The 12,937-nt window shown below is 46.0% G+C and overlaps 1 protein-coding gene across 2 annotated transcripts in view; it reads left to right on the forward strand.

The window, feature by feature from the left end:
• The window catches only part of ANAPC1 (anaphase promoting complex subunit 1), a 205,101-nt gene that overhangs the window by 162,202 nt on the left and 29,962 nt on the right, over nt 1-12,937 (forward strand). For both annotated transcript variants that reach the window (XR_005778465.1, XM_040429462.1), the window contains exons 40-42: nt 4,534-4,611; nt 8,215-8,282; nt 10,652-10,790. Coding sequence is in view for 1 of the 2 variants with exons in the window: in XM_040429462.1 (XP_040285396.1) it covers nt 4,534-4,611; nt 8,215-8,282; nt 10,652-10,790 (285 nt within the window). In the remaining variant the exon portion in view is untranslated. The remainder of the gene's footprint in view (nt 1-4,533; nt 4,612-8,214; nt 8,283-10,651; nt 10,791-12,937) is intronic.

A 12,937-nucleotide genomic window follows, 5' to 3' on the forward strand; every position in this document is an offset into this window, starting at 1 on the left:
ACCATAAGGGAGTTTAGAGGGTTAATCACATCTCTAGACGGGGGGTGCGCTGTGGCGCGAATTCTTCCCACCTCACTTTTCCTCTCTCACAAGCCGCAAGGCCCCGCCCCCGGTCCTTTACACAGCTTAACCCCTTCTGGCCGGCCACCTCTGTAGCCGGCACCAGATATCTATGCATCTTATCTGGGCAATGTGAAGGAAGGACAGCTCCTTAACGTTCAGACAGTTAACCCCTTCCTGCCTCTCTGCCCACTTAACGCCGGGCATCCCAAAAAAGGAAGAGCAAAATCTGCGTTCATACGGCCCCCCTCTCCACCCTGTCTGTGTGGTACCAAGCTGGGCCCGTGTCCTATACGGACAAAGGAGGACCTCTCATAGTTCCCAATCGCTCTCCTGGGTCGTTGGTTGATATTCCTCCACCTGCGCAGATCCAGGGAGGACAGCTGGAGTTTTCCCAATCCACCCTCTGGGCAGTTTGGTTGATAATACTCCAGCGCACTCCAGTACAGGACCTATGGATTCCCAATCTGCCCTCCGGGGCCGTTTGGTGGTTAATTCTCCACCTGCACGATCCAATGGAGAACCTCTGAAAGTTCCCACTCCATCCTCCGGGGTCGTTTGGTTGATAAAGCTCCGCCTTCCCCACCGGTGCTGCCTACAACTGCCACGGGCAAGTTTCTGAGAGGTAGAACTGCGCGGATTTGCCATGTGCATTACCCTTCCGTAAACGGCATAATCTCTACCGTTGCATTCAGTTCCTGCTGTATGCATGACCACTTCTGCTGCAGTACTTTGTATGCATTACCCCTTCCATAGGCGGAGTAATTGCACTGCTACGTTTACAGTACTTGCCTTATGTATTGTCCACTGCCGTAGGTGGACTGAGTACAATTACACTCTTTAGTGGGCGGCATTGCATCTCCACTGGGTTCTGTACCTGCCGTATGCATTAGCCTTCTCCCATCACCGTGCTTCCTGTTGCATTTCCCCTTCCACAGGTTTACAGGGGAATATCTGAGCATCTTAGATTACTACAGTTCAACTACACCACGGCGCTAGATGCCTTAGCACACGGTTCTAGATGCCTTAGGACATGCTCTTTCACAGGGGGCGTGGCAACAGTCGTTACCGCAGGTGCTGGTGCTCTGCATTCGTGGTGTATGGGTGCCGCCAGTGGATACGGTTGCTGTTTCCACAGGGGCTCCTTCTTATCTTTCGGTTCTGGTTTGGAGCATGGTTGTGACATACTCTGTCTTCTCAGAGGGGTTGCCTAGCAACACTGTGTCCTAGAGACCACCCATCTCTATGGGCCTCCTCGGCTCCAGTCGGTCATGATATGGTCCTCATCAATACGTGGTGCATTCACCATTGCGAATAATATGGGGAGTATGTTCCAGCTAGTCGAGTGTTCACGGACTCTGTAGTCCCCCCCCCCCCAGCTGGGGGTTCTGCCCTGACGCTAGCTTGCTGTGTCTCCTGTTCAGAGCCCTTCCAAGGTGAAGTGTTCAGGCTAGCTCAGCTTAACTGGGGCAGCATGGATAGCCTCACGCCTCCCTCTGTTTTGCGCCGACAGGGCGGGCACTGGCTGCTTCTGGGGGAGTGTTATTTGTGTTACCACTACATACTATGGTTCTTACTGCACAGCTCCTTTGTCAGGTGACGGATTCTTCTAGTACTGAATTGGTGGACTCTGCAGTGTGGCCCCTCCTCCGCTGGGGTGTGGGCTAGCGATACAGTTGTGGCTCCCCCTGCTTGACTTCTTCCTCTGGCGGAGTTTTGGCACTAAATGCCTGGTTGCATTTGCACGGGGTATTCTCTTGTCGCCTTCTATTCCAGCGTTCAGGACCGGCTGGTGGGCTGTTGCGCACTCCACATCTCTCCTTCTACAGGTGATTCTTTCCATTGATCCTGGGTGTGCTACCTGTATCTACATTGCCTCTCTTAAGACATGTCTAATGTCTAGGTCACGTCAGCCCTCTGGTGATAATACTTTCCACCGCCCATTCCGTGGGTAGGCTACGAGACTCCCCACACCAGACGGAGCGGAGTTGCTGTCACGTCTAGCCACGCTGATGGACGTTCCATTCCTGGAACGGAACACCCTCCTATTTCTTCTTCCTCCTCGAACAGAATGGCTACCGGCCTCTCTATCCAGTATTCCTGCAGAAGGTGTTCGAGGCGATCTGTCGGCGTTGGAGTCGCCCGGACGTGGGCTTGATGGCTTCGAGACTGACTCAGAAGCTTCCCACCGTTCTCTCCCCAGCAAGGGGTCTGGAAGCTTGCAGCGTGGACGCCCTGATTTCCCCTTGGCAGGAGTTCTTCCTTGCAAGACCGCCATTCTACGCGAAGAGGTTTTTTTTGGCAGATTTTTTTCCGCAAGCCTGCATCGTCCAGGATCTATTCAGGACCTGGAGGTCCTTCCTAGGTTTCTGTGGAAGCCGAAATGTTCCGCCACTTAATTTTTTTCTCTCGCCACGGTCCTGTCCTTTCTACAATCGGGGTTGGACCTTGGTCTAGCCCTTAGTTCTTGAGGAGTCAGGTGTCGGCGCTTTCTATCCTTTCCAGCGCCCTCTGTCGCCTGTAAGGACTTTTCTTCAGGGAGTGGCACATACGGTTCCTCCGTTCCTTCCTCCTTTACCGCCTTAGGATCTGAATTAGTTCTCGCAACGTTCCAGCTTTTCCCTGGAGCCCTTGCGAGAGTTTTCTCTCCGACTCATGTCCTGGAAGGTAGTTTTTTTCTGGTCTCTATCTTCCATCAGACGGGTGTCTGAGTTGGCAGCCCTCTCTACAGAGAACCCTTTCTGTTTTATTATAGGGACAAGGTGGTTCTCCAGCCTGTCCCTTCTTTTCTTCCGAAGGTGGTCTCTGAGTTTCATTTTTTCAAGAAAATTGTCCTTCCCTCACTGTGCCATCTCCTTCACACCCTAAGGAAAAGGAGTTACACCATTTGGACGTTGTCAGAGCTCTGCAGGTCTATTTTCAGCCTCCGGTTCCTTCCGCTGTACGGATCCCCCTTTTGTCATTTCAGAGGGTCTTCGAATGGGACTGGTGGCTTCCAAGGTGACATTCGCATTCTGGACTCAGTCTACAATTGCTGAAGCATGCTGCGCCCGAGGCAGGGTTCCGACCTTAGGTGTTCACGGCTTACTCCACCAGAGCGGTGGGCGCATCTTGGGCTCGGAGGAATCATGCTTCGGCTATACTGTCATGTAGGGCGGCTACTTGTCCTCCTTACACACATTCGCATGATTTTACCAGGTGCATACTTGCATCGGCGGCTGCTGCTGCCTTAGGCCACATGGTCTTGCAGGCGGCAGTTTCTTAGATGCCTGCAGGGACGATTGCGTCCATGGGTCTGTGGTTTTTCCCTCCCTGTGGACTGCTTTTGGACGTCCCACGGTTCCTGTGTCCCCCAATGAATATGGGCGAGAAAAGGAGATTTTGTATAACTTACCAGTAAAATGTATTTCTCGCTCTTCATTGGGGGACACAGCACCCACCCAGTATTGGACCACAGTTGTGGCTGTTGCTGGTTAGAATCCCGTTGGGTTTTTGGCATGATTGATGTTCCATGTTTTTTTCTTGGTTGGCTTGCTTGTCCTACTGCTTGTACACAAACTGAAGCTCTCTCTCCAGGCTGGAGGGGGTATAGCTGCCAGGGGAGGAGCTAACAGCTTTTACTAGTGTCAACACCTCCTAGAGGACATGGCTATACCCACGGTTCCTGTGTCCCCCAATGAAGAGCGAGAAAGAGATTTTACTGGTAAGTTATACAAAATCTCCTTTTTGTTTGCCACAGACTCGCTCCCACAGGGCTGTAGGCTCAGTGTATGAGCCGCTCCACAGACACCTCCCCTCTGATGAGAGTGGAGGCTGCAGCGGTCTCCTTGTTGAGTGCTGCAGCAGTTACTCACAGCAGAAGGGAGGGACTGTGGAGCATCTCATAGGCTGAGCCTGGTGTAACAGCAATCGGTTAGTTTATACATCACCCTTTGGACTAAAAGCAGGGACAGAATTATGTATTGCCTCGTGCCCCTACCTGTGTCTATCAGCAGTTTTGCACAGACAGAGCTGCTGATGGACTCCGTTGAACAATTCATTTCTGTAATTTTTTTAGGCTCACTGGGGAGAATCCTTTTTCAGTACATTTGGATATTGACCTTGGTGGTAAACACTGTTTGGAAAGGGTTACTTTATTTTATGTATTGCTTTAGCAAGCCTCCAAATGTGTTTCAGCATCAGTCTTTTGATGTGCTGTTTGTAACAGATTCATTAAAGATTGTGCCTATGTATACCTGCAGGTGTTGATATCGTTTCTATGGGTTCTACTATTTTGATGCTTCTAAGACATGCTGCACTCTGTTTTCTAGTTATATTGTGGTGCGTAGTTAAAATATGCTATATGTGTCCACTATGTGTTGTTTTCCATTGGTTTGGAAGATATGTTATTAGCATATATAGCCCCATCAGTGTCTAAAAGGAGAAGAACCCCAACTTTTAAGTTTTACTTAGTTGGTTTATATGTTGTTGCAGGGGACTCAATGGTATGAAGAAACAACGGAAGAGCTCATGGCGCCCACTCTGCTTCCAGAGTTACATCTACTGAAACAAGTATGTGCTATGAACCATTTATACATAAGTGAAAAATCTGTATATAACAAAACAATACGTACATCAAGTTAAAAATCCTTTAGCAGTGTTTCCCAACCAGTGTGCCTCCAGCTGTTGCAAAACTACACCTCCCAGCATGCCCGCACAGCCAAAGGCTGTCCGGGCATGCTGGGAGTTGTAGTTTTGCAACAGCTGGAGGCACACTGGTTGGGAAACACTGCTTTAAGGTATATGCACACGGCAGTTTAATTTATGCTGTTTCCCACACACAGTTTGACAGTTTTCACCAAAATCCGCTTATTTGCTGATTTTGACACTGACTTCTCCAGATCTCACCCTTTGCATTGCAAAGGGTGAAATCTACACTAAAAAAACCTCACAAACCATTTACATGCTGCAGATTTAAAAAGCGTCACCACAAGTAAATTTCAGAACAGAAAAATTTTCTGCTTAGCTGGTACTGTATTACGTTGCACATTTTCTGCGCGAAAACCCGCATGGAAAATCAATGTGTAATATTCACCGTGTGCATTTAACTTTTAGAATGGGATTGTGTTTCTGACTTAGTTTGAGTGCATGCAGGTCCCCCATTCAGTCCCAGAAATGAGTTGAAGTTTCTGAAAACTAAAATGTAAGCTTGTTGCAACTCAGGTGCTGTAGACAGTGACGAAACATATGTTGATACCTCTGTATTAGAACTGAGACCAGGTTGTTCTCAGGGGGTCCAAGTTTCTGTACCACTATGCAGAGACGGACTGGGAACTTAAAGTTGCCCTGGGTAAAAAACCTAAAAGTGGCTCTATGTCGTAGGTGGGTCCAAACTGACAGAGGGCAGGGCAACAGAAGTAGGCAGCCCCAGCAGAACCAAATACTACAGTGCAGAACAAAATACTGCCTACATTAATTACTGCTGAGAACGTCAGGTCTTTACATACCTGGCTTGCAGCCTTGGGCGGCTGTCTGGGCATTGGCCCACTGGGAAATTTCCCTGTAGAGTCTATAGCCAGTCCGCCCATGCCACTATGACATGTCTAATTAAAACCGTTTCACTGCTCACGGCTTTCTGAAGTTCTTAAAGGGGTTCTCCAAGTTATTTTTATTGATGAGCTATCCTCAGGATAGGTCATCAATATCAGATTGACACCTGGCACCCCCGCCAATCCGCTGGATGAAAGATTAATTTCAGTGGGAAGGCTTGTACATCTGCTCACTGCTACTGTTGGGACGGCGAACAGGTAAACTGTTAGGGGAAGGCAGCACGGCGTGCGCCATTTCTTTATCTGATCTGCAGAGGTGCCAGGTGTAGGACCCCCACCAATCTGATATTGATGACCTATACTGAGGATAGGTCATCATTAAAAATAACTTGGACAACCCCTTTAAAGAGTAAGGGCTCATGCACACGACCGTATGCCCTCCGAGACATACAGTCCGTGAGCGGGCCATATGTCCCGGAGCGGCATACATCGTGCGCACAGCATCATAGGTTACATATTGCTGTGCGCATCGGGCTGCCCGTGGGGCTATTGTCCCGCACTCATAATATCATATAAGTGCGGGACAATAGTCCCATGGGCGGCCCGATGCGCACAGCATCATAATAACCTATGATGCTGTGCGCATGATGTATGCCGCTCCGGGACATATGTCCCACTCACGGACTGTATGTCTCGGAGGGCATTCGGTCGTGTGCATGAGCCCTTAGTAAACTTTAAAAATTTTTCTAAATAGCCCGAAATGATTTTCAAATGTACTTCATTTGTTTTCTCAAATAGCACCCAAGGCTTTGGATGCCTATCGCACTGTAAACTCATTATTGTAGTACAGGGATGATATGTCAGAGGGGTACGAATCTCACTGTGGGCTGCAGTGAACTATGCACAGACCGGAGCACACATTGCTTCTCCTGCCTGCGCCCCCCTGAAGCTTGGGTAAATTCTGGCACAGCACATTAGTACCCGTACAGATGTGCTGTGCCAGGAGTTAGGTGAGCAGAGCAGGCTCCTGCCTGAGCCCACTCCGCTCAGATCTAGGCTCTCTATAGCACATTTTAATTCTGTACCGATTTGCTATGGAGAGCTTTCAGCTGAGCGGAGCCACCTCGGGCAGGAGCCTGCTCCACTCAGTTAAATCCTGGCATAGCATAGTAGTACAGGGTACAGAGGTGCTGTGCCATGATTGACCCAAGCTTGGGGAAAGCACAGGCAGGAGCAGCAATGTGTTTGCTGTGACCCCCAGTGAATCTGTACTACTCTGATATGGCAGCGCTATACTAGAATAATCATTTTAAGGAGCGATAGTACCTAGGCTTTTGGGTGCCTTGTTTCCCCCCTACCCCCCCCCCCCCCCCCCCTCCTCCTTCCCCAAAAAAAAAAAAAAAAAACACATAATTGGGTTGATTAACGTCTATTAAAAAAAAAAAAATTGGGGCTATTTAGTTACTGTTTAAAGGGGTATTTCAGTAAAGTAACTTAATTTTTGAAAAACTACAAGGCTGCAAGCTGTGACCCAACCAGAACCCATGCCTAAACATATAACCAGAATTTTAATTTACCTTGCAATACGTTTGTCTAGATCCTGTGTGAGCCTGCAACACAGAGTATCATGGCGCCTGATCTTCCCTCAGAAGACTATAATCCCTAGCTTTCCTGCTGTGAGTGTTGATGTTCATTGAATGGCTGCCTGATATACAGCCCAGTCACGCCCATCTACTCAGTAATCAGCAGCACACTTAGGCTCCATTCACACGTCCGCAATTCTGTTCCACATTTTGTGAAATGGAATTGCGGACCCATTCATTTCTGTGGGGCCACACGATGTGCTGTCCGGATCCATTCAAGTGAACAGAGCTTAGCCCCACCCACACTAGTTGAAACTAGTCGTGACGTCATTGAGCCGGCGGTAAACAGTGAGAGGGCCGCGGCACTATTGGAGCGCCGCTGCCGTCTCAAACAGCTGATCGGAGGGGGTCCCGGGTGTCGGACCCCGCCGATCAGATGCTGATGATCTATCCAGAGGATGGATCATCATTTAAAACAAAGTGCAGAACCCCTTTTAGTGCCGGCGATGTGCGGTCCGCAAAATGCGGAACTCACATTGCCGGTGTCCGTGTTTTGTGGATCCGCAAAACACATACGGATGTGTGAATGGACCCTAACACTCCCTTTGTTTCACAAGACATTTAGCTAGAGAATTGATAGCAACACACTGAGCATGCTCGACCTAACAAAAGCTCAGAACTACAGGTCGATACCATAGTAATTTATGAGGAAACACAGTGGGTAGCAGAGGAGGAAAACTACTTCTAGAACTACTGAACGGTAAATATGTGAAATTGACATTATATTAGGTAATTATTGATGATGAATTAGTCTAAAACATTTGTTTATTTATGGTAACCGGAATACCCTTGTAGCTCAGTGCATCTTAGTCTAGAATCTGGACCTGTCTTTCTGTAGATGTCGTATTGTTTGCATTTTAATACCCCAGTTATTTTACTATTTTGATGTGGAACAGAACCCTGGAAATATGTTAGAGGGAACTCTGCTAATTAGGAGACTATGAAAACCATAGATTTTTTTTTATTTGTCTTTCCACAAACAGATAAAAGTAAAAGGCCCTCGGTACTGGGAAATCATTATTGACCTGCGTAAAGGAACTCAACATTTGCAGTAAGTTAAATAAGATCTAACAGTATAGCATTTACTTAAGGGGGTTCTGCAGTTTGTTTAAACTGATGATCTATCCTCTGGATAGATCATCAGACTCCCAACCTTTATCAGACCCCAGATCAGACCAAAAATAACGAAATGAACCTATCATTAATGGTCCGGATGGTGCCTTCAGTCTTCTTCCACTCACCACTCCCTGTTCATCTCCGGGCCCACCCTGCACTGTGAACTGACGCAGAGCCTGGAGAAGAACAGGGAGTGGCGAGTACAACCTCCTGCATACTAGAAGTGGAAGTGCTTACTGGTATTTACCTTCTAAGATGCTGCTGTTACAAGTGTATCATATAAAGGGAAAAATACATTAACATTTTCAAGAAAGCCTTTAATGGGTTAAATTTTGTTAATTCTAGCTGAAAGTCTTATGCAGCCAGTAATACGCTGTTCCTGTGATTAACTGAAAAGTGAAATACATGTCTTTGTAAATAAAATTTTTGTGGAACAATGCCTGACTTATCATTTGGACTATTCATGCCCAGAAGCAGCATTATACATGTGATATTAGGCTACATCTGTGCTTTCCCTTCCCGTTATTGAGATCTGTCATAGGGTCTCAATAGCGGGGGAAAACGTGAATGGAGACAAAAGGGAATGCACCAGAATGCGTTCCATTCTGTTTGGTTGCGTCCCCATTGCCGACAGAATAGCGCTGCAAGCAGCGTTTTTCTGTCCCCGATGTGGTGCGGAGCAAGACGGATCCATCATGACTCACAATGTAAGTCAGTGGGGACGGATCCGTCATGACTCATAATGTAAGTCAATGATGGCGGATCTGTTTTCTCTGGCACAAAAGAAAACTGATCCCTCCCCTCATTGATGGAGTTCATGACGGATCCGTCTTGGCTATGTTAAAGATAATACAACCGGATCCCTTTATAACGGACGCAGATGGTTGTATTATCGTGACAGAAGCGTAAAAAAGCTGGTGTGAAACTAGCCTTAGGCAGTGGTTTATTTGTGTTTATTTTACTCCCTTTAGGCTGGGTTCACACGAGCGTGTCCGGATTAGTTCCGGATGCGTCCCGGTGTGTTGCGGCAAACCCGCGCAAGTAGGAATGCAATTGCAGTCAGTTTTGACTGCGATTGCGTTCCGATGTTCAGTTTTTATCGCGCGGGTGCAATGTGTTCTGCACGCGCGTGATAAAAAACAGACTGTGGTACCCAGACCCGAACTTCTTCACAGAAGTTCAGGTTTGAGTTAGTTGTAGTGTAGATTGTATTATTTTCCCTTATAACATGGTTATAAGGGAAAATGATAGCATTCTGAATACAGAATGCTTAGTAAAATAGCGCTGGAGGGGTTAAAAAAAAATAAACAAATTAACTCACCTTCTCCTCTTGTTCGCGAAGTTCCCGGTATGATGAGTTGTGGGCTAAAGGACCTTTGGTGACGTCAGATCACATGCTCCAATCACATGGTCCAACGGTGATGGACCATGTGATTGGAGCATGTGATCTGACGTCACCAAAGGTCCTTTAGCCCACAACTCATCATACCGGGAACTTCGCGAACAAGAGGAGAAGGTGAGTTAATTTGTTTATTTTTTTTTAACCCCTCCAGCGCTATTTTACTAAGCATTCTGTATTCAGAATGCTATTATTTTCCCTTATAACCATGTTATAAGGGAAAATAATACAGTGAATAGACTGTCACCTAGCAACCATACGTGAAAATCGCACCGCATCCGCACTTGCTTGCGGATGCTTGCGATTTTCACGCAACCCCATTCACTTCTATGGGGCCTGCGTTGCGTGAAAAACGCTGAATATAGAGCATGCTGCGATTTTCACGCAACGCACAAGTGATGCGTGAAAATCATCGCTCATCTGAACAGCCCCATTGAAATGAATGGGTCCGGATTCAGTGCGGGTGCAATGCGTTCACCTACCGCATTGCACCTGCGCGGAAATCTCGCCCGTGTGAACGCAGCCTTAGAGTTGCTTATTACCCACACAAACACTGCCACGTGTCATCCGCCACTTCTGATAGCACCGTTATACAGGCAGCAGCAACTGTCCTTTTGTGGACAGTTTAATGTGGTGCCCTCTCCACCAGTATTGCCTGATTAACCATTTCCTCTCTCAGGTATATGGTGGGCACATAGTATTGAACAGAGAAAGCTTTTTCATTGACTCACTGTAGGGACCAATCAACCTGTGAATCCACAGTGCCCAGCAGAAACGAGGCGAACGTATGAAGTTCATGCATACTTTATCCTGGTCATGTGCAAACCCCATTTGCTGTACAGTAGTTCTGACTTTAGCATAAGAGCGTTAACCCTAAAGCTGTCACCTGTACATTTCTCTTTTAGCTCAATTCTGTGTAAGGATGGTGTTCTGTATGTAAAACTCCGGGCTGGACAGCTATCCTATAAAGAGGACCCTATGGGCTGGAGAAGTCTTCTTGCTCAGACTGTTACTCATAGAAACTCAGAGGCTCGTAGTTTTAAGGTACTTTATGCCGTTATTTTGAGTTTTCATTCACCTCTACATTGGTGTTCCTGTTTTCACTGTGATATGTGCTATATCTGGCATAATGACATTTCGAAATAATGGACACGTCTTATCTGTATAAAGTTCCTCACAATGCCTTTCTTAAATGTCAGAGGATTGGAAAACAACGCGCAATACAATGGGAAGCAGTCTGATTATTTGTAAAGCTTGGAGGGACGATGTTTAACTATAGGGTCACCTTTTTCACTCCATTTTACAGTTTACTTATGGACAGATATACTGAGAAAATGGTTAATAAGGTTGAAAAAAAAGTCCAACCTATAGTCCTCCTGTGTTGATCCAGAGGAAGGTAAAAAAAATAATTAAATTCTGAAGGGGATGCTAATTGCCCCATATAACGGGAAACAACTCCTTTGCAATACTTCCTCGCTTCTCACTCTGCAGGGGAATTCACACAACTGTGTATTTTGCAGTCCACAAAACACGGATCTGCAAAATATATATGACGTCTGTAAGTCAGTGGTGTTTAATTTTGCCACATATATTCATAGTCAATTGTGTCACATGTATAGATGTCTGTTACAATTGACTATGAATATATGTGGCAAAATTAAACACCATTGACTTATATACCACAAGCGGCAATTGCAGCGACCTGTATATCACGAACATTACTTATGATGAATGCCGCTTGGCGGATCCTGGGTGGCTTTTGGTTTATAAAGGATCCTGAGTGGCTTTCATTTGTATTTCGCTCTTGTTTTTTGTTTTTTTCTTATTTCCTAGGTTTTAAAATTTTTGGGGAATATATATTCTCAGTGGAATAGTCAAAGTGGAACTGGTGATCCATATAGTTTGAACACTGTGCTGCTGGTACATCTTACAGTGTGCACTGATGCACTGGTTTCCATATGGACTGTTGAAAGGGAATTTATATAAGTAGAACACATTGTACTATATATATTTTTTATGTACTACTATTTATACATGTTTCTTGATTAGACTTTCAATTTTAATAATAAATGTACTACAGTTGGAATATAATGTATTATATCTCCTCATAATTTCCAGAGATTTGAGTGCCCTCCAACCTTTTATTTTTGAATTGTGTAGCACTAATTACATAAAGCATGGGGTGTTGCCCTTGGAGAGAGCACCTTTCCACGATCACACCTGCTGGTGAGCCACTGTTATTTCAATTATTTCATATATGACGTCTGTGTTGCATTTTTTATTTTTTATTTTTTATTTTTTTTGAGGACCCATTGATTTTCTATAAGTCTGTAGTCTGCACTTGTGGCCAAGTATCGGACATGTTCTGTCTTTTGTGGAACAGTCATACAGATGCAGAAAGCACAGAAAAAACATCTGTATGTCTGTTCAGCAAAGGATAGAACAGGTCCTATACCTGGCCGGAAAATGTTGGCTCAGTGGGCCAACAAAAAAACCCAGATGCAACGTGGACGTCATCTGTTTTTTGCAGATCTGCATTTTGTGGACCACAAAATATATACAGTTGTGTGAATGTACATAATATGCTAGCTTCAAGGCTGCCAGTGGATGGATCAGTGCCTGCACAAAGCTCGCTCTTGTGATTTGAATTCTGGAGAGTTTTGTCTTCAAAGGTACAGGAACTGCTGATCTCTCGCTAAGCTTTCTAATAAACTTACTGAACGTTTCCAGTGACAACCATCAGAACTGTGATTACTGCAAGATATTACTCAGTTTTTTAAATGGATTAAAATGTAAATGATAAAATGTTGCTCAAAAGGGGACACCGAACCCACTAATCGTTTGCATCTGACAATGTTATAGCTGTCTTAATATAGTTAAACCTCTTTAACCCCTTGACAAACGCACAATACATGTACGGCGCTGGTCTTTTTGAAGATGGCTCCTGGAGTGGAGCCGCCATCATAGCTGCTGGGTGCCTGCTGTTTTCACACAGAAAACACCCAGGGCTAAAGTCTGCAATCGGCAATAGTGCTAATCACAGAAGTGTAATCCCTCAGATGCTGTGGTCAGTTCTGAGGCGGCCTGAAGGTCTTCTCCAAAATGAGATCGGGGAAGCTGTTTGTTGGTTGTGATAGACCTGAGACTGTTTGAGGCAACCAGGGCTATTACAGGTATATTCCTGCAGGTGG

The sequence above is a fragment of the Bufo bufo genome, chromosome 4, assembly GCF_905171765.1.
Source record: "Bufo bufo chromosome 4, aBufBuf1.1, whole genome shotgun sequence".
NCBI lineage: Eukaryota > Metazoa > Chordata > Amphibia > Anura > Bufonidae > Bufo > Bufo bufo.